This window comes from Carassius auratus, chromosome 42, assembly GCF_003368295.1.
Source record: "Carassius auratus strain Wakin chromosome 42, ASM336829v1, whole genome shotgun sequence".
NCBI classification, from domain to species: Eukaryota; Metazoa; Chordata; class Actinopteri; order Cypriniformes; family Cyprinidae; genus Carassius; species Carassius auratus.
The window spans coordinates 15707167-15727855 of NC_039284.1; the positions used below are offsets into that span (position 1 = coordinate 15707167).

At 36.7% G+C, this 20689-nt stretch overlaps 1 protein-coding gene across 3 annotated transcripts in view; it reads right to left on the minus strand.

Annotated features, from left to right (window-relative positions):
* Positions 1 to 295: 295 nt before the first annotated feature.
* supt3h (SPT3 homolog, SAGA and STAGA complex component) overlaps positions 296 to 20689 on the minus strand; it is a 109578-nt gene continuing 89184 nt past the window's right edge. For 2 of the 3 annotated variants that reach the window (XM_026230031.1, XM_026230033.1), the window contains exons 8-12: positions 20534 to 20646; positions 20181 to 20291; positions 18712 to 18876; positions 17100 to 17210; positions 296 to 710 (exon numbers count right to left, since the gene is read on the minus strand). In XM_026230031.1, the coding sequence (XP_026085816.1) occupies positions 669 to 710; positions 17100 to 17210; positions 18712 to 18876; positions 20181 to 20291; positions 20534 to 20646 (542 nt within the window). In that variant the 3' untranslated portion in view covers positions 296 to 668. The remainder of the gene's footprint in view (positions 711 to 17099; positions 17211 to 18711; positions 18877 to 20180; positions 20292 to 20533; positions 20647 to 20689) is intronic. The other variant, XM_026230032.1, reaches the window with a different exon arrangement.

Consider the following 20689-nt stretch of genomic DNA (forward strand, 5'->3'; position numbering starts at 1 on the left):
GATATTTTTTTTTTATCGCCCGATAAGAGTCTCGCGTCAACGAGGCCCACCACTAATATATATATATATATATATATATATATATATATATATATATATATATATATATATATATATATATATATATATTAGTGGTGGGCAGTTATCGGCGTTAACGTGCTGCATTGACGCGAGACTATATTAATAATAATATATTAATAATAATAATAATTAAACATTTTTGAACACGGAACACATTTTTATTCCAAGATTTTTAATTAAAAAAAAAAAGAAAAAGGAAATTTAATACTCTAAATCCAAACAAAAATGGTACAAAATTACAAAAGCAAGGTTTATGCAACTAAAAAAAAAAAAAAAAAAAGGATTAAAGCATAAAAAATAAGATGGGTTTACATTATCTAACTTTCCGGACATAGACAGATAAAAAATAAAAATAGTTAAGCATCGGGAAGTAGTTACACACATCATCATCAAAAAAGCTGAAATTGTTATAGAATATTGGTTGTAACTGACTAAAACTACAAAAAACTTTAACCCGTTTACAAAACAGGAAACTCATATTACTAGAGTTTACATGAACACCAACTAAACAAAATGCGTCCAATCCAGATTAGTGGCAGCCCACAGTGCTTCCTGTCCAAACGACGAGACGCCGACTCTCGCTCACCTCAGCAGGCCAGGAAAGTCATCCCGTTCCTGCGGTAGGCACTCTGTCGGGGAACACAAGAGAAAAGCAAATCTGGTATGAATTAGCGCTCCAGTTCCACAGAGGCAGAAAGCCGCCTCTTGTTTTCCGGTTTCACAGACGACACGGTCTGGAATGTGCTGCTTTTTTCCCTCTTTAATGTTTAATCGAAGTATTTCTGGTTCTGTGGGTTATGAAACACCATCCTCATCTATTAGAAGCGCAGATACAAAACAAATGTGGTTAACAAGTGGTTTATGAATCTATTTGTGGAAAGGCATTCTGATTTGTTGAAGGCTCGATTTAAAAATGTCACAGGGGTGTAATTGTGAGGGTCCACACGACTGCAAAGTAGTTGTTATATGGTTCACATATTTTATTTCTGAACCGTATAACAACTAGGTTGCAAATATGTTTTATGATTCAAATATTTTTGCATGAATAAGGTTTAAAAGACACAGAAAATACATATAATCATGCAGAAATCATAAACACTGCCATTCAAAGTTAGGGATTTTTTTTCATGTTTTTGAAAGAAGACTGTCCTGTGCACTAAAGCTGTATTTATTTAAGAGTAAATACTGGAAAAAAAAGTGATAAAATATTACAATTTAATATGACTGTTTTTGATAAGAATATATTGTAAAATGTAATTTATTTCTGTGATGCGAAGCTGTATTTTCAGCATCAGTCTTCAGTGTCACATGATCTTCAGAAATCATGAAAATATGCTGATTTGCTGCTCAAGAAACATTTCTGATTATTATCAATGTTGTGTTGCTTCATATGTGATGCATTTAATTTTTTAGGATTCTTTGATGAATATGAAGTGAAAAATAAAAATGAAATATTGTTTAATATATTGTATAAATATTGTATAAATTAATATGTCCTTGCAAAATAAAAGTATTTTTTTTTTACTGACACCTAACTTTTTAACAGCAGCATATTTTTTTCAGAAAATTGTTTGACAAAATCATATTCAAGTACCGTATGGTCAGTGACATGCATGGCCTTCACCTCATCACAGAATTATTAACTAATAATATAATATAATATAATATTAGCTGATTTTAACCTTTTTTTAAATAAAAAAAAATATTTTTACAATGCAAAACCTTTGATATCTTTTTGAAAATAATGACTGAGATTTTTGCACACTTATAATTCTCACTCAGAAAATGCTAGTAGATTTTACAAATATTTAAAATAAAATGGCAGGTAACACACTGAACGAGGAAATTTGAAGCAGAAAAAAACATTATTTGGTAAAAAAAAAAAAAAAAAAAAAGCATTAATTTTACTTGGTTAACCATTCAATCAAAACTTCTGTTAAAAACTTTATAAAAAATGCATGAGACCAACATGAATCCTCTTCATGATCACCATTTGTCATTGACACACTCTAAAAGTGCTGTTCTCGGTCTGTTGCGTATCCTTCATACTGTATGGGGCGTTTAACATCATGTCTTCTGAGCTCCCATAAGCACTTGGTTGGACAGTAATAAGTGGTCACATACAAACATCATTGTAATTACTTAAGGACACGACTCTGGATCCTGCGTTTCTGCTAACAGAGATCTGTATTTCATGAAGGAAACCATCAGGTCACCACAATCCTGGAGTGAAAGGCGGATCCAGTCACGGGCAACATATAAAAATAACAAGTGTCTTTATGAACAGAGCCCTGCAAACGCCACAGACAGCGCCATTAATTATCATTATTTAACCACAGAGAGGAAAACAAGAGAAAGCATTGCAGCGACTGCAGCAAGACAATACATACAGTTGCATTGTGGGTAAAAAGAAAGGAGCCGACGAAATCCAAAGCCACTCGGGGTGGTAGATTGTTAAGCATCTCATTTAATTTCCTTTTTATAAAAGAAATGGAGAATTGAAAGCAGATGTGCACCATCCTCTATGCGACACAATTTGTATTTTGATGCGTGTTTTTTTTTTTGCATTTGCATTATGGCGAACTCATTTCATTTGTCTGGCATTTAAACGGGACACAAAAGCGAAATGGAGACAGGTCCCAGACGGGACGGAGCTGGATTCAGGAAAACAGACGACTCAAACTAGATACAGGCCCAGAAACACGAACTGACTGGAAATAAACCCACAGAATAAGGCAAGAAAGAAAGGATATTGTGAAAGCTCTGCCAAGCTGGAACTTATAAAGCCAGATTCAAACCCGCGTATCAAAGCTCAAAGTTCGAGGCTTGATTTGCTGGCGACTTCTGTTTCTTTGGGTCATTATCTCCAAGTCCAATTATAGGATCAGCACACTGGAGAGCAGATTTCTAATCAGGACCAAGGAGGAACAGGAGAACATATGAACCAGAAGCGGCTGTTTGCACCTGTATCGGTTACACTGGATGTGGAAAAACTAAACTTCTATTCATCATCTCAAACTGAATGCATGCAAATTAAGCTTGATTCATGCACAATGCACAAACATTTATACAGCCTAGCAACCATTTCAATCCTCTAGATAACACACAGCAGTCACTCATAGCATCCTACAGTATCAACTAGAGGTTGACCGATTTATCGGCAGCAGCGGTTGATTGCTGCAACAACCGATTATCGGTAAAAATTCATACTGATATTTTTTCTGGGTTGCATCTGTTGCTGTCATTATACAGTATGAGATCGAGAGCGACCTCTAGAGGCAGATTCTCTAATGCCTTCAGGGTTGCCAAGTCTGTGGTTTTCCCGCTGATTTGGGCTACCAAAAGGGTTTCAGTTATAAAGCTCTAAAAATGCTACTGACTGGTGTTAGCGCATGTCCTGCTTGTATAGAAAATATAAAAGGGTTTCAGTTAAATATGTGCAGTGTCACATGGTTAGTGCAAATGGCCAGAGTAGTTTACTTCCTGTTCGCACCACGAGAAGAGGATGGCTGCATCAAAGCTCCAAAACAAAGTATGTTACCATAAAGATATGACAATTTTTTTTGTCGCACATTATCTTTCAGGTGACTGGTATTTATATACGCATTTACAAATACTGAATGGTCAAAGATTGAGTGTTGATGGCCAATGAACATGTTGATGGCAACAATAGTGACCACTGGGATAATAACTTTTTTTTTTGTCTTTTATCTCATTATTCCTATCAGTGTTGTATAAGGGTTTTTATGTGTAATAGTAAAGAGTTTAAACTAGTGTTAATAACTGGGCTGAGATATACTGTATAAGAATTCCGATGAGTGTAGAAATATTTTAATTCAGTATACACATTATCCCACTGGTTACAATTGTGACTGCATCATAAAATACAAATTTTCACAAACTTTTCCATAAATACATTTCCATTTTGTATTTTTTTTTATTATTACTTATGACACATCATTTGGATATCATCATGTCTGGGGAAAATTTGGGATTAAATGGGTTGCCTTAGGTTGTTTTTTTTAATGGCTTGACATATTGCATAATATTTAACTGAAACGCTTGCACTAAAATTTGTAAGATTCTACCTGTGATAAAACTCTGGTAGATGTTAAGTTTTGTGAAGGACTGCCACTGTTAAGGTTTATGATCACATTGATATAGTGGTTTACAATTTGCATAACAGTGACTGTAAAATATGCACTTTAGTTACGGGAATTGCATATTTTGAGTTTTGACATTTGGGATATGGTTATTAGATTTAATTTAGGCTATTTTTGATTGGAAATTGGGCTAGTTATGTTATGCAGACCTAGCAACCCTGGATACCTCATGCTGTTTGTTTTGACGTGATGAAATGTACGTTTTCATATCATTATAAAGTAATTAAATTGCTTACTTGATTCTGCATTAGTAAAGAAAAAAACAATAGTATTCTTGCCGTCAGTGCTGAGAGGAATAATATTTTTTTTAATTTTAAAGTTGTTTCTGATAACATTAGTTAATGCACTATGACCTAAAAAGAATGATCAAAGAGTAATGAATATATTAATAATTACATATTTCATTTACGAAGTACAGTGCATTTTCATGGTTCAAGTAACATTTTTCTTTTTAATTTTATGTTTTTTTAATGTTTCTTTTCATATCAATTGATTAATCGGTTATCGGTTATGATCTGGCCCAACCTAGTTATCGGCAAAATCCATTATCGGTCGAGCTCTAATAGCAACAATGTAAATCTGCCTAGATAACATAACCACCACCCAGAATACTCTAACTACTGTGAAGAAAACATTATATGCATCACATAACCACTTCACAGAATACCCTAGCAATGTGCTGAAAACGTTTAAAGCTTTCCAAAAGAAATTACTAAAAAAGTTTGTTAGTAAGCTTTGATTCGAAACATGCAAGGCTTTACTGAACTGATTGATTGTGTGAAGTCTGCTCTGACTGGGTTTCACCAAGTTTGACAGATTGAGCATGAATGGTGTTTTATTACATGGTGGATTGTTCCAGCACAGCAGATTCTCAGTTTCATTTGGCCTCACACAACATCACAGGCTTATTTTCCAACATATGAATACACATCCTGGAGGAAGCTGACCGAGAGGGTTCCCTAAAGATCCTGAAAAATAAATCCAGCCTGATATATGTATATAATGTGCATGTTCAACGGGAAGCAATGGAGATATATCTCAGGGAAGAGTTCCTTCCTGTGTGGAATATATTTTCAATCATGAGAGCTGTCGCAGCGTCTCAAGCCTCGTCCTCCCCTCTGCTAATTATTTATACTTCACAACTGGAAAAGAAGGGAAAACAGCACAGATTCAACCTTCCCATACAGTCAGAAACCGTATCAGAAATTATTATTTATTTACCAAGCAATATTGGAAAGTATTTTTTTACATTATATGTCACATTACTCTTTGTTATATATTTTAAGAGACAATAATTTATATAAATTGTAATAATTATGTGATTTCATTATATTTAATTATTCAAAGTATGGCTGTTAGAAGTAAATGAAAGACTTTCAAAATCTAAAATTATCTGAAAAAAAAAAATGCACTAGATTTCATTACATAAAGCTGTTTATTCTTACCAGAAAATTAGAAAAGAAAAATAAATAAATAAATGATTATTTTAAAAAGTTTTATATTAAAAATAATTATTAAAAATGTATACAAATAAAAAATATAAATACAAATAAATACAAAACCGTGGAGTGAATTCACTAAAGTTAATTTAAACACGAACACCTGCTACTTTAATGAATCTGAAAACCTGAAATAAGTAAAAACCACAGCACCGTCAGAGAATATAAATTCAGGGCAAACCTGAATGCGGGTAAAGCATTCTGCCTTCTTGCTTTTGCAAACTGGGCTTTGTGATGCCTCCGCTCGGCCATTCATAAATCTAAATTTTTGCAGTTCAATAGTGCTAAGACAGACCTCCACTCCCCCCTTATAGAAACACTCAGCGGAGGTGTCCAGGTTCAGACCCGGCCTCTAGCCTTGGCCGTGGGTGGCGGGACGCACCTCAGCCGGGGTGAAACCCAGCCGATGGGGTCCAAGAAAAACTCCAGGAAAAAATATCTGCAACATGGGCAGAGGAAGCATCTGTGCAGCGAGAGAGAGAGAGAGAGAGAGAGGCTTTCTGATGAAATATCGCCTGCTGACAGTACAAGAAGGAAGAGGCCGTGCGGTTTCAGAGGCCGTGTACAGAAGCGCCGCTGTATAAACGCATTCCAGTAGCGCAGCAACTGACCCTCGCTGATTTTATTGCCCGTATATATTACGGGCTGTGCTGAAATCCACAGCGTAAGCATCAGAAATCTGGGATCGGTGGATACGGAAGGCTGGCAGGGGTCTGGAAGGCTTTATTGGACTAGAGCTCGAGTCCGTCACTCTTGTGAATGCTCACCATATGTTGGCGGTTATTTGTGCAAGATGTTGAATTTGCATTGGTTGCATGATGGGAATTAATGATTTGACGACCAAAAAAAAAAAAAAAAAAAAAAAGTGTAAGATAATTTGCTCTTAGACTGAAGTGGTTTACACAAAGGTCAAAAAGGTCACATGAATTACTTAATTTATATATATATATATATATATTCATTCATTCTGTGGAATGAAAAAAAAAACATTATATAGTTTAAGAATTAATAAACATACAAAAGTAATAAAAATTTGAATAGGTATAAAAAATGGTTTATGTCTGTGATATTTGATATCTGTTCTTAGGGGGGGGGGGGGGTGGGGGTGAAATGCTATTTCATGCATACTGAGTTTTTTACACTGTTAAAGAGTTGGATTCCCATGCTAAACATGGACAAAGTTTCAAAAATTAAGTTGTACATTTGAAGCGTATATTTATGATCCAGAATCAGATCCAGAGGCTGAAATTTAACAAGAGCAGCATCAGCAACAACGTCTCTATGTGGTATGTACTGAAACTGTATATATTTGCTTAGCGGTTTTGGAAAATGACTAAGTTCCACTTTATGTCGCCTTTTTTTAAAGAAGCCTTTTATGCTCAAAAGGCTGCATTTATTTGGTGAAAAATACAATTGAAACAGTAATTTTTTTGAAATCTCATAATTTAAAAGAACAGTTTAGAACACTTTATTTGTTTGTTTGTTGGAAACTGATACTTTTTTCAGAATTCTTTGATGTAAAACATTTCAGAACCATTAGGGGGGGGGGGGGTGAAATGCTCGTTTTCACTCAATATCCTGTTAATCTTGAGTACCTATAGAGTAGTACTGCATCCTTCATAACTCCAAAAAGTCTTTAGTTTTATTATATTTATAACAGAAAGATAGTCTGTACCGTTTTTTCCCGGAAAAACACGACTGACTGGAGGCGTGACGTGTGGGCGGAGCTAAAGAATCACGAGCGCCAGTAGGTTTTTGCGTTGAGAGCGTTTGGAAGCTGTGACATTACTGTGAGGAGTAAACTCATTTTTGTTCCAAAAATACTCCTTCCTGTTTGTCACAAGTTTTTTTCGAGTATGGCTCTGTGTGACGTTAGATGGAGTGGAATTTCCTTATATGGGTCCTGAGGCACTTCTGCCGGAAGAGCGCGCGCTCCCGTATAGCAGAGCAGAGACATTCACTGACCAGAGCGAGTGCGAAATGTCACAAAAGCACAGCAGACCAAAAAAAAAAAAAAAAAAAAACAGCATTAAGGGACCAGTGGATGGAGTTTATTTTTACAGAGCATCAACGGAGTTGTGCAAGTGTTTTTGTTTGTTCCCTGCAAGGCCCAGTTTGACGCCGGATTTGCACATCGTTTATTTCTTAAGGATAATGCAGTCGCAATGAAAAAGGGTCACGATCGTGTGTTGGAACCGCAGGCGGTGAGTAAAACTGCTTCAAATATCTCTGTGTTGTTAACTTAGCTATCAGCGCGTAAGCACATCAAGTAAACCTTGTACACCTAAAAAAAAAAAAAAAAAAAAAAGGCGACATAAAGTGGAACTTAGTCATTTTCCAAAACTGCTAAGCAAATATATATAGTTTCAGTACATACCACATACAGACGCCTTTGCTGATGCTGCTCTCGTTAAATTTCAGCCTCTGGATCTGATTCTGGATCTGGATCTGACTGTTAGCCATGGTTTGTTTGGGATGATGTTTTTTCCCTCACGTAATGTCACAGCTTCCAAACGCTCTCAACGCAAAAGCTTACTCTCGCTCGTGATTCTTTAGCTCCGCCCACACGTCACGCCTCCAGCCGGTCGTGTTTTTCCGGGAGAAAACGGTACAGACTATCTTTCTCATATAAATATAATAAAACTAAAGACTTTTTGGAGTTATGAAGGATGCAGTACTACTCTATAGGTACTCAAGATTAACAGGAGATTGAATGAAAACGAGCTTTTCACCCCCCCCCCCCCCCTTTAACGGTTCTGAAATGTTATAAATCAAAGAATTCTGAAAAAAGTATCAGTTTCCAACAAACAAACAAATAAAGTGTTCTAAACTGTTCTTTTAAATTATGAGATTTCAAAAAAATTACTGTTTCAATTGTATTTTTCACCAAATAAATGCAGCCTTTTTGAGCATAAAAGGCTTCTTTAAAAAAAAAAAAAAAAAAAAACATTCAAAATCTGATCACAAATATTTGAATGGTAGCCTAATATATATATAACTATTAGGAAAACCAAGCAATTCATTCTGAAATTCTATATTATATTTTTGGTAACGAGAGATAAATTGCTCTAATATTAAACTCAGCATGACCTGATCATCATTACAAGAAGAGAGCAGCTCGTCTCTCTACTGCTCCAGATGCTCTGGCAGGCAAAAGCCCAGCCAAACTGAAAGAAAAGCTTCTTTGGTCGTCTTGTTTGCGTGAGGAAGGAAACTGTTTGCACTTCTCTTTTCTAGCCTGTTAAGCTGCATCAGTGCCAGGATCGCGAGGAGGTTTATCTTTGATCAGCGCCGCTGTGTCCTCTCGCTGGCCGGCCGCGTAAATGTGAGAGACAAACTGTCTCCTCTCCGCCGAGAGATGACACTCCAATTATCAGTCCACTGCTGAAGCGACCAGATGCAACTCATCAGCTACAATATCATTCCGTCTTCCTCTTATTTTTATCCCCAATGGTGGCCATCAGGCATTGTTTATCACGTGTCATAAACAATATGGCGCAGGTCTCATGCGTGTCCATTCCCAGCAGTCATTGTTTTATGCTGCTCGGCCGGTTTGATGAACAGAAACATTGTTAGCGTCGAATAAACAAAAGCGAGTCCTTTGCACGCTCCATAAAACTGAGTAGTGTGCCTATTTCAGCCCGGACACCTCCAATAGTTCGCTCTCGTCATTTTTATGCAAAGTCCACAGGCCAAGATACACATTAGACAAAAGGGTCAGGAATACATTTAAACACTTCGGTACAAAAAGAACATAAATACCAGCGAAGAAAAACAGAGATCTGTCTTTGACCGAGCCTGAGTGGGAACCTGAGCACCCCAAAGACTGGATGAGAGAAGAAAGATAGGACAGTTCATCCAAAAACTGAAAGCTCTGTCATCATTTACTCACACTCATGTCGTTCCAAACCATCCCAGTTTTCTTCTTCTTTCGCAAACAGAGATGTTTCGCAGAATGTCCCCGACGCTCTTTAACCATGCAATCAAAGTTGAGCTTCAAGAAGTGCAAAAGTGGTATACATATATTATTATATAAATTATAATTATATAAATTAAACTATAATTACAATTTATTTTAATTCAGTTAATATAAAAAACAAACTAAAAGTAAAATTTATAAAATCAGTCATTAATAAAAAAATACCACATAAAAAAGTAAACAAAATGACATTAAAATGGCAAAAAAATTTTTTTTACTAAAAATGAATAACTAGAAATACAATAAAACTACAAGACATGAACAAAAAATTACTTTAACAGTATAAAACTTATACTAAAATAACACTGCTATAAACTTGCATATTTCACATCTTCTGAAATCATACAATAGCTAGGAATGATTACTAGGAAAAATTACTTAAATTAAATTTTAGCCATTATATGTTGCAATTCGTCCTCCAACTTTGCTCTTAAATCTCATTCACACTTTCGTCTTTTATAAACTCGAGAGCTGCCACAAAAGGCATGAAATTCATCGAATAATGGCTTTTTAAAGAAAGCTATTGTTGGCTTCAAGACGTATAGCACACCTTGGAACAACATGAGGGCGAGTAAATGATGATAAATGATTTTTAGGGTGGACTAACCTTTAACGAGTGAATGAAAGGTCTCAAGACAAGATAGCAGAGAGCTGCATGAGTGTGCATTTCTCTGACCGTAATGAGACGTTGCCATAAGTGTAACTCCTGCTCGTGCATATTCATGAGCAGCACGAGACAGATGTGGAGTGTGTGCGCTGGGACGGGGATAGCGGCGAGGTCCTGTCTGTGTGGAGCCGGCTGAATTGGATCAAGACTGCGGCGTATATGAGACGCCGTATGACCCGGACTTCCCCGCCGTCAGACCGCCAGCGCTCGAGTTCAACCGTATCGATGTACAGTCGTCCCGGGTCAGAACATCCTTCAAACGCCTTCGATCTGAAACCCAGAGGGCTTAGGAAAATAGACAAGGCTAAGTGTGGGTTTTAATGCAATAACGAATTTCAGACCGGCTTCCCGCTCTCTCTTGGGCGGATCTGTGTCTGTTAAATCATAAAGTGAGAGTTTCATGCCGTGGATGAGGATCATTAATACAGCTCTAAATAATCACTCATGTTAATACGTCTTATTGTTTTTTTCAGAGCTTTTATATAATTTATGTATATGTAAATGTGTACGGAAAAATACACACACACACACACACACACACACACACACACACATATATATTTATGTGTAAAATATAGATAGATCGATAGATAGACAGACAGAACTGAAACTGTATATATATATATATATATATATATAGAGAGAGAGAGAGAGAGAGAGAGAGAGAGAGAGAGAGAGATAGATAGATAGATAGATAGATAGATAGATAGATAGATAGTTAATACATAATATTATTTATATTTAAATTGATATATTTATATTACTATATAAATTGTAGGATTGCAAATAAAAAAACCTTTCAATCAAAATCAAGGTCAATAATTTACAATAATTTGAAAATGATTAGATTGATAGATAGATAAATAAATAAAAAGGTAATTAAATAAATAAATACATATGTGACCCTGGACCACAAAACCAGTCATAAGTGTCAATTATTCAGAATTGAGATGTATACTTCTGGAAGCTGAATAAATTAGCTTTCTGTTGATGTATGGTTTGTTAGGATTAGACTTAAAGAACTTAAAATGCACTTTTTTTCTATCAACTGGTCAAAATGCACAACACCGCTGTATGTTGCTTGAAAGACACGTGTGCGCTCGGATGTAAACAAGCACGCATGAGAAGCACATAGGGATTGGGAACACATGAGAGACGCACATTCACTCTCTGACAGCAGATGGCGCTAAACTGCAGAAAAGGCAGTTGTTACCCTGGAAACCCCATAAATAAAACAGCTGCACTACTTACTAAAACATATTTAAATAGATTTAAATAGCCATTCAGATTTGTGTTTTCGCTATGGTGTTCATCACAGCGCAAATACTTAAATATTTACACTTAATAGGCCCTTCGTTTTTTTTTACCTTTTTTTTATCAACAATTTTAATCTGGTTTTAAAACATGCCCTAGATATTGTTTTTTGATTATTGTCCATTCACACTTTACATTAGGGCTTCATTGGTTAACATTAGATAATTCATTAGTTAACAAACTGTCAATCAACTTTATGAACTTACATGAACTAAGACTTGATTTTTTAACAAAGATTAATAACTTCTGTAGCAAATGTAGCTATTGCTCATTGTGAATGTTAATGGTTAATTAATGAAATCTTATTGTAAAGTGCTACCAATGGGTCTTTATAGTTCTTTTGCACTTTAATGTTCAGTTATTTTTGTTATAAGAAAAAGGTAATTAAACCGGTTATATACTTTTTTAAAAACAATTTCAATATCGTGATAATACGGCACACAGTGATAAAAGTATTAGCAGTTAATCGCAACACGAAAATTGTATACCAGCATATCCCTAGTTAGGATCAGACAATATTTGGTAGAGATACAACTATTTGAAAATCTGGTATCTGAGGGTGCAAAAAAATAAAAAAATAAAAAAATATTGAGAAAAGTTGTCCAAACGAATTTTAAGCAATGCATTAATGCATAATACTAAATCAAAAATTAGGTTTTTATATATTTACGGTAAGCAATTTACAAAATATCTTCATGAAACATGATCTTTACTTAATATCTTAATGATTTTTGGCATAAAAGAAAAATCAATCATTTTTATACAATGTTTTTTTGGCTATTGCTACAAATTTTACCCCAGAGACTTTAGACTGCTTTTGTGCTCCAGGGTCACATATGCACACACACACACACACACACACACACACACACACACACACACACACACACACACACACACACACACACACATATAGAGAGAGAGAGGGAGGGAGAGAGAGAGAAAGAGAGAGAGAGAAATTAATATATGTAAAATTGTAGAATTGCAAATGGCTATGAGACTGAATCAAGTTTCGATGAAAAACAAGGTCAATAATATATATTTTAATTATTTGATAAATTAAATTAATACAAACATAAAGAAACAAACAAATAAATAAACATACATACATACATACATACATACATACATACATACACACAAATACATATATACATATACGTACATAAATTTGCGCTATGAGACTGAACCTAGTTCACAAACACTTTTCAACGAAAGTCAAGGTTTCTGTTGGTTAAGCTTAGTTTGGGAATCCCTGATCGAGTCATGCCACAGTCAGCAAATGAAAAGCATGGTATCATACACCCAACTCATATTGATATTGCTTATTTTGTGTATTTTCTTTGGAAATGCCCAATAAGGGGTTTGGTGTAAACAGAATTTGAGCTCTGTCCTCCAGCCTGAACTGAAGAGAATGCTAAAAGCGGCATGATTTAGAGTAAAGCAGCACCTTCGAGAGTTCTGGCTAAAGGATTAGATTTGTTATTGTGCTGCATAGCCCTGTTATTTGGGGAGTCCAAACACAGCCAGATCCAGCGCACTCCAGCGGGGAAGTGCATCCCCAGAACTCCGACTTAATGGGCCGTACTGTACACCACCTCGCTGTGAAGTGGGATTTGGGGGTCAGCATGTGGAAAAACCCACCGTAAATCAATAGCATCTGAAACAGCCAGGAGGGCTCGCAGGCAGCGCTCGGCGCTCTCGAAGCCTGAAGATGAGACTTTATTCAAAAATAATAGCCAGTCTGTTTACTGCGGCACGAGATGGATTACATGGCACTGAAATAAATACTTCCAGATGCGGCTCGACAGAAATTATACTGAAGAAGAGGGGGGAGAAAAAAACGACTCCATAAATCTAGAGAGAGAAACGGCAAAGCGTTTTCTGGCATGATTCTAATGGCATAGTATTTTCATATCAATGCTTCAACAAACAAGAAAAGATAGTCCGCCATTGCCAACACTTTGGCGTAAAATAAAAACAAACCCAACTCTTTGCGTTCAAAATCCAGGAAGTTGCAGCTCTTTCTCCGATAAACTTACTTCAAAACACAAATATTACGCTTTCCTTCAAATGGCGCCAGTGCTCGCCCAGTATTTCTGCACTGGGAGGTTTTAATATCATTTCGATAAAATACTGCCTCTTTGGAAGACTACCGTATGTCGTTTTCCCGTTCCAACTGACCCACTTCTGAACACCGCTGCCAGTCCGACCGTTCGCTTGACATCCAAGAAGCAATTTCATGGAGTAATAACAAGCTATTCAACCCACGGGGAAGAATGTCTCTACTTGTAAATGTGTAATTGTTAAGGAAGGTTTCGCAGGAACTGCCATCCTTTGCCAACACAAGGGATGCGCCTGGAATTCAGGGATATAAAACCTGCTCCAATGGGTTTATAGTGCAGTGTTTATGAGGCATTTAAAAGGACACAGAAACAGAGAGTTCTGTGGATGTCAGCAGCTCGGGACAAGATGTCCTTCCTTAGATACGGAGACCAATAAACTCCTTCATTTGTTGTCTTTAGCCCAAAGGCTTACGTAAAGTGAGATCGGGGAAACCGCAAGTAAGGTACAAAATATTGCAGTGACAGCAACTTCTAAAAATGCATAAGGGCCAATGAAATTTAAACACGTCTAGTTAAGATGAACGTATCTCTAGATCTTTAAGACTTGTCTGAGGTGTTTGTTTATGCAAGATTGACTATTTATAATGCTAACAGCCTAGTATAGCAACATGTTAACTACTTAAACCATCTCCCAATCAAATTACCTTAGAAATGTGATATCAACACCCTAACAACCAGTCAGAACAACCTAGAAATCACACAGAAAATCCACTTAAAACTAAGGGTGCGATGATACATCGGTTCGTGGATCGATTCTGTGATTTTCCCAATGCGTCGCGATTCTCTCTTGAATCGATTCTTAGCTTCGTTTTTTCCAGAGAGAATTGCGATGCATTTGGAAAATCAAATGGATTAATCTTTGCATCCCTACTAAATTAACTTAGAATATATTAGCAACCACCCTGAACATCATAGCAAACGCATACCAACACCCTAGCAAACACAAAGTAATGGGACTTTTTTAAAGCACCGAGAACCAATCAAAAGCATCAGAATAGTGCCTTTAAATGGTAAGAGGCATCATGCACATCAAAAACAGGCAAAGCAACAAATTAATATTATTCAACATATCCTACCTTTTTATTGAATTCTAAGAATCTGTAACAGATCATGGTTACATTTATTTGGTAATTAAATTACGTAATTCCATAACATGTAACCAACACTGTTTACACTGCATTTCCTCGCAAAACTAGAAAGCACTAGAAAGTTCTCCTCGCATCAGAAGGTCAAATTAAGCATCACAGAAGGATGTTTTCGCCAGGCCTCTACAAAACTGGCAGAAACAAACACGAAAAGAAAAACAATTCCATCTGATGAGCCGCTTTTCCACAACAGCAGACGGTGGAATCAAATAAAAGTATACTTCTTCTTGGCCGGTGACTTGCTGTCCTTGCGGACGGGGAGGTAATCGCGTTGCCCTGTGCGTGAGTGTAATCTAATGGTCTCCGAATGATTGTAGGTCTTGCGTTACCCTCTTAATTCAATTTCAAAGTTAATAATATCACAATGACTTGATTTTGGTAATTTGAGGCCGATAAAGCCTCCAACAGCAGTCACTGGGGCAGACGTTTAAATTACATAATGCTATACATCCACAACGGTGAAACTTGAGTGAAAGCGAACCGTTTCCAGATTGGCGATTTCTCTTCGTTTCAATCTGGGGGCGTGTTGAGAATCTCACACGCATTTGAAGTTAATATGTCGACGTAAATGCTGGCTCGGATGCACAACGTCGGACGTCTGGAACGTGACCATGCCACCGAACACGCCAATAGATAACGGTCCACGTTAATGAGCAAATGCCTTGCGTCTGTCAGCGACCCCACATACGCTCGACCTTCCAAACAATGGTTTGATTCTACCTTCAGTGTTTTTTTAAAGACCAGAATGAAAAGTGCTTATTGGTGCAATTAATCATGTGTTTAAACTGGCTCCAGTCACAATAAAACCCAGTCAATTACATGATAACTCTGTTCTGACGGCACTCACTCAGTCACTCGCATCCCCCGTCTAATTATTCCTGTGCCATTCCCAGTAAGGAGCCCAGATTTACTCATCAAAGGCAAACACAAGTGGCACTAGAGAACATCTGGAAGTCTTCACACAGCATCATACGCTGGAAACCATATAACACCTGTTTTATATATTAAACAATACACCGCGTCCCTGCACAACTCCCAGTTTCCTACATGAAAACTGGGAGCCGGGCTCATGTTCATGCCATGGAAATCCAGTCACATTTGTCCTGCGTTGCTTGGTGACATTAAAATTGTAGGACTTATAAGTTCATTTAGAGATGTAATAAGAAAATACTTCCATCGTGCTTTGGTTTGCAAAGGGAAAGCAGTTCGTACTGAATATGTGGAACCAACAACACGTAACAGATGGGACTGAAATATCTCAGGATGCTGTGCATTTCCAGGAAGATCCTTTTGTAAAACAAGATAAATCTGGTGTAAAATGAATTCAAACAGTGATTTAGTGCTTTGTCGGATGATAATTGAAAGATGTCAAAGTGAAAAGTAACATATCAGTATTTAAAACCAAAAAAAACCATGCAAAACAATTATTGCAAATTGCTTATTAAAGAAACATAATAACATAACATAATAAAGAAACACCAAAAGCAACCACCTAGCTTACGGTTTTAAATTTCAACCAGACTATATAAGAAGTCTTTCTGTGAGTCTAGAAGCGATCTAGTGCCTTGTAAGTTGATAATTGAATTACATCACAATGAAAAGTAACACAAATCAGTATTTAACACAAAAACAGCCATGTAAAATCAACATCGCCAGATTTTCTGGCAGCCGTCAGCTTGGGAGCCATCAAGTAGGCCATCATTGGTAAATTGCTCATTACCTGTGAATTGCAGATTGACCACAATAACAAAAGCCCCAAAATTGGCTGTGAGAAAGCCTCCAGAAGCCATTTCTCAAACACAGGCTAGCACTTAAAACACCCACACTTCTGCGCCTGATGGAAAATTATAACTTGCAGTCGGCGAGCTGCAAAGTCGCATACGTAAGCGTGCGAAACAAGCAACTCACGGAAAACAAAACAAAATTAAATCTCCTTTGTATTTCCAAAAAGGATCGAAATTCCGCTTATTTAATTCTCCAGTAGAGTTATGTGACTTTTATGAGGAAAATTACACTAACCACAAATTGCGCTAAACAATTCCAATACTTTAGGGCTTGACCACTTTAAAATGGGGCTGCGCTGCGATTATAAATATAACTCTTTTACGGCTCTGTTATTACGTACTGAGAAGGGGGAGAGCGGGCCGATCTTGTGGCTGTAGCGCCTGATGGCTTCTCTGATGTGGGTTGGTTGGATGGCACTGCTCTGAGCCTCTGCGCCACAGGCCGCCGCGCTCTGCAATGGAGAAGACAGAGAAAATACAGCTCACATTATTGCTAATTCAAAAACACGGTGGGAGTCCTGCATTGTAGTGCACAAACACCGCCTGACGAGGACACGGTGCACACAAACACACACTTTTGGGAATCAAAATCGGCCGGGGCTTTACCTCTGGAGAGATATAAATGCTACGTGTCATCTGATGCTTTATGGACTCGCAGCACAAGGGTGATTCTGATATATAGAGGCCTGACAGTAAACGTTAGTGCTGCGTGTGATTGGCTGTAATTGCAGTGTCTCTGAAGTCATTGGAGGGAAGGAAACAATTTTAACTTGGTATCTCTTAGCAGACGAAAGGAAAAACAACTTCCCTGTTTGGATGTGTGCAATAAACATCAGAGAAACTGGAGTCAGTAAAACAGGACGAGTCTTATTTTTTGCTTATGTTTCCACTGCATATGAAGAGGCTGGAATCTATGTGTAAGTGTCACTTCTAGTGTAAAACAAACAGCATTAGGTTGTTTCTTTGGTTTGCTGAGTGGCCCATTGGTGTGAGTTTAGGGCGGGATTATCTGTTTGTTTGACCAATGGCAGACGAGAGATATATTCATCCACATTGAACTTGAACAATAAAATGTATGATTTCCTTAAAGGTTTTCCAAATGATGTCAAATAATATATTTGTAATGTATATTTTTAGCTGAGAATTATATATAATAATAATAATGATATTATTATTATCTAAAAATAATTTCATTATTTATTAAAACATATTATTATTAATAGTACATTGTTTGAGAATTTTACCATACACAGTGCATACATCAATGCTTACATACTATTATAATAATAATTTATTATTATTAATTGACATTTATGCATTCAGCCGATGTTTTTATCCACAGTGACAAAGTGTCAATTTTTGAATGTATAACAATAAAATGTATTATTATGATAAGTTCTACTAATATTATTATTGTCTTATGATGATTAAACTATCAAGCAATGCATTATTAATAATAAATGTCAATAAAATTAATAAAAAATTATTATGTATATTATTTATTTCTTTAAATAATTATTTAATAAAATAATAATTATTATTATTAATAATAATATCATTATTATTCTATATAACAAATTTCTCAGCTAAAAAAAAAAACTTTAAAAAGATATCACTTTAAAAAGCCTTTAAGGAAATCCTAATACATTTTATTGCATAAGTCCATGTTAAATGTGAACAAATGACTAGTGGTGCCAAAACGACACACTTCACCTTATGTTATATAACAGAAATATTCCCGGGTTAACCACTCCTTAAATGTAAAGCATGTTATTTCCTAGAGAAACAGGAAGCCCCGCCCACAACTCACCCCATTGGTTAAGCCTGTTGTTATGTCTGGCCCAGTTGGGTTTCTTAAATAAACAGACTGCAATTCCATTAAACAAACACTATTGGTGCAGTGATCACACACTCATCTGTAATGGATTGGAAGCTAGCTAGATGATCGTGTACCTTCTTCCTTTTCCTCTGTTTGACCTTACTGCTTCCATCTTGGTTCGGCCCACCGTTCCCCTGGGCCATGGAGTGCATCTTTCCCTGGTGTCCCGTCAAAGGGCCGCTGGGAGTCGACGGCGGTGTGTTTTCCGGAGAGTCTGTCTCCTTTTTGGTGCTTGCAGTCTAAAGACGGTATGGAAAAAAAAAATCACACACCTGAGCACAAATTCATTATTTTTCCAAGAGTGACATTAGACGACTGATGCACATACAAAATCATAATGTGGCCTGCCCCCCTCATACACAATTATTGCTTTTAGACAACTCATGATGTTAAAAGGTCATGGCTACACAACACGACTCTGAAAACATCAGCTGCAGTCTTACGACACGTCTCGGTCCTATCGCTCAAACCACAGGGTCATTCTGTCACTCTCGCCACATGGGAACGCCGCCGACCCCCAAGGACCAGGAGAAAAAAACAATACTGGAATTCAGGCTAAAAAAATACCACATGCTCTTCCAGACCCGGAGTGGCCTTGGCTGAGTCCGAAAAAAAGGGAGCGAGAGAGACAGATGAGGTTTTGGTGGTTTCAATGACACAGAGGTCGATCCATGGAACGGATCCCGCCGCTCAAAACCACCTTGGACAAACTTGGCGAGGGGTCAAACCCGCGGAGCAGGACGCTCTTATTTGGTTTACTTGATTGGAGAAAGCTGCTGACATGACTGTTATCACCAGTAAAGTCATCTGAACTACTTTACAGCGTCACCAAACAGCAACTAACATGATAAAACATATTAATAGTGGATTAGAACATAAGAACGCATAATGTAGATGCTTCTTAGTGAAGAATGTCAAGGAGCTTAATGCAGTTAAACCAAACAAGCAACACATTAGTGGTCAAAGAACTGCTTCCTTCTGAGAACTAGAGGACAATGATTGATTTGAACAGTTCATCACAAAAAAAAAAAAACAATCACAATTCATATTCATTATATTCTGCTAAATAAAGGATTGTATTTTTTTTTTTGAGGAAACTATGCATTTGACAACAGTTAACACACACACACACACACACACACACACACACACACACTATTTTGGGGGATAATTCCATTAACAACCATTTATAATTTCCAAATAAACATCAACAGTGCTATTTAGGTATAATTTATATATTACAGTATTTATTAATATTTTAATGTAGCTTTAAATTGTATATTTTCAAAAAAAAATTAATTGTAGTTTTATTTTGAGTTATTTTGTTATGTACATGTCATTCGGATTTTTATTTCCATTTCAGTTTATTCTAGGACATTAACTTAAACATATCTACTTCACTTATTTTAACATTTCTAATTTTCATCTAACGTTTTTTTAACTTAATGAAAATGATTTCTAATAGTTTTTAATAGTCATTTAGTTAATAACAACAACACTGAAAAACGAAGACAATACGTAACCTAAGAAGTGTTTTGTTTACCTCAGCCGAGGAGTTGCAGTACTGGATAAAAGTTGCTGATATGGCGTGTTGAAACGGATCGCCTGTTTTGGGAGTCATATCTTGTTTAACCAACAGGGCAAGGTCAACAACCTAAGATATAAAACCATATCAGCTTATGAGTAATGGCACTTGATATGAAGAACAAGATGACAATATTATTCCCAGGAAACATCATATTGAACGCTTCGGGGTCTAATTTCAATGTTTATTGCACTGAGAAAGGGCCTGAGCAAAAGTAAAGTGGCAATTTAGCAAAAGTTAAGAGTGATTTCCTGAAATGAGACAGTGTGTGGTTTTAGTTCATCTGAAGCACGATGTGATTTCATGCTCACCTGGGCCACCGTCTCGTAGGCCAGATAGGACAGGATCTCCATGGACATGGCATTGGGTTTCACATCCAGACTGCTGCAGTCCAGCCACTCGCGGAATTTCGAGGCCTTTTTAGCTAAACAGAGCAGACAGTTTGAGAGAGAAAATGATGTGCTGAT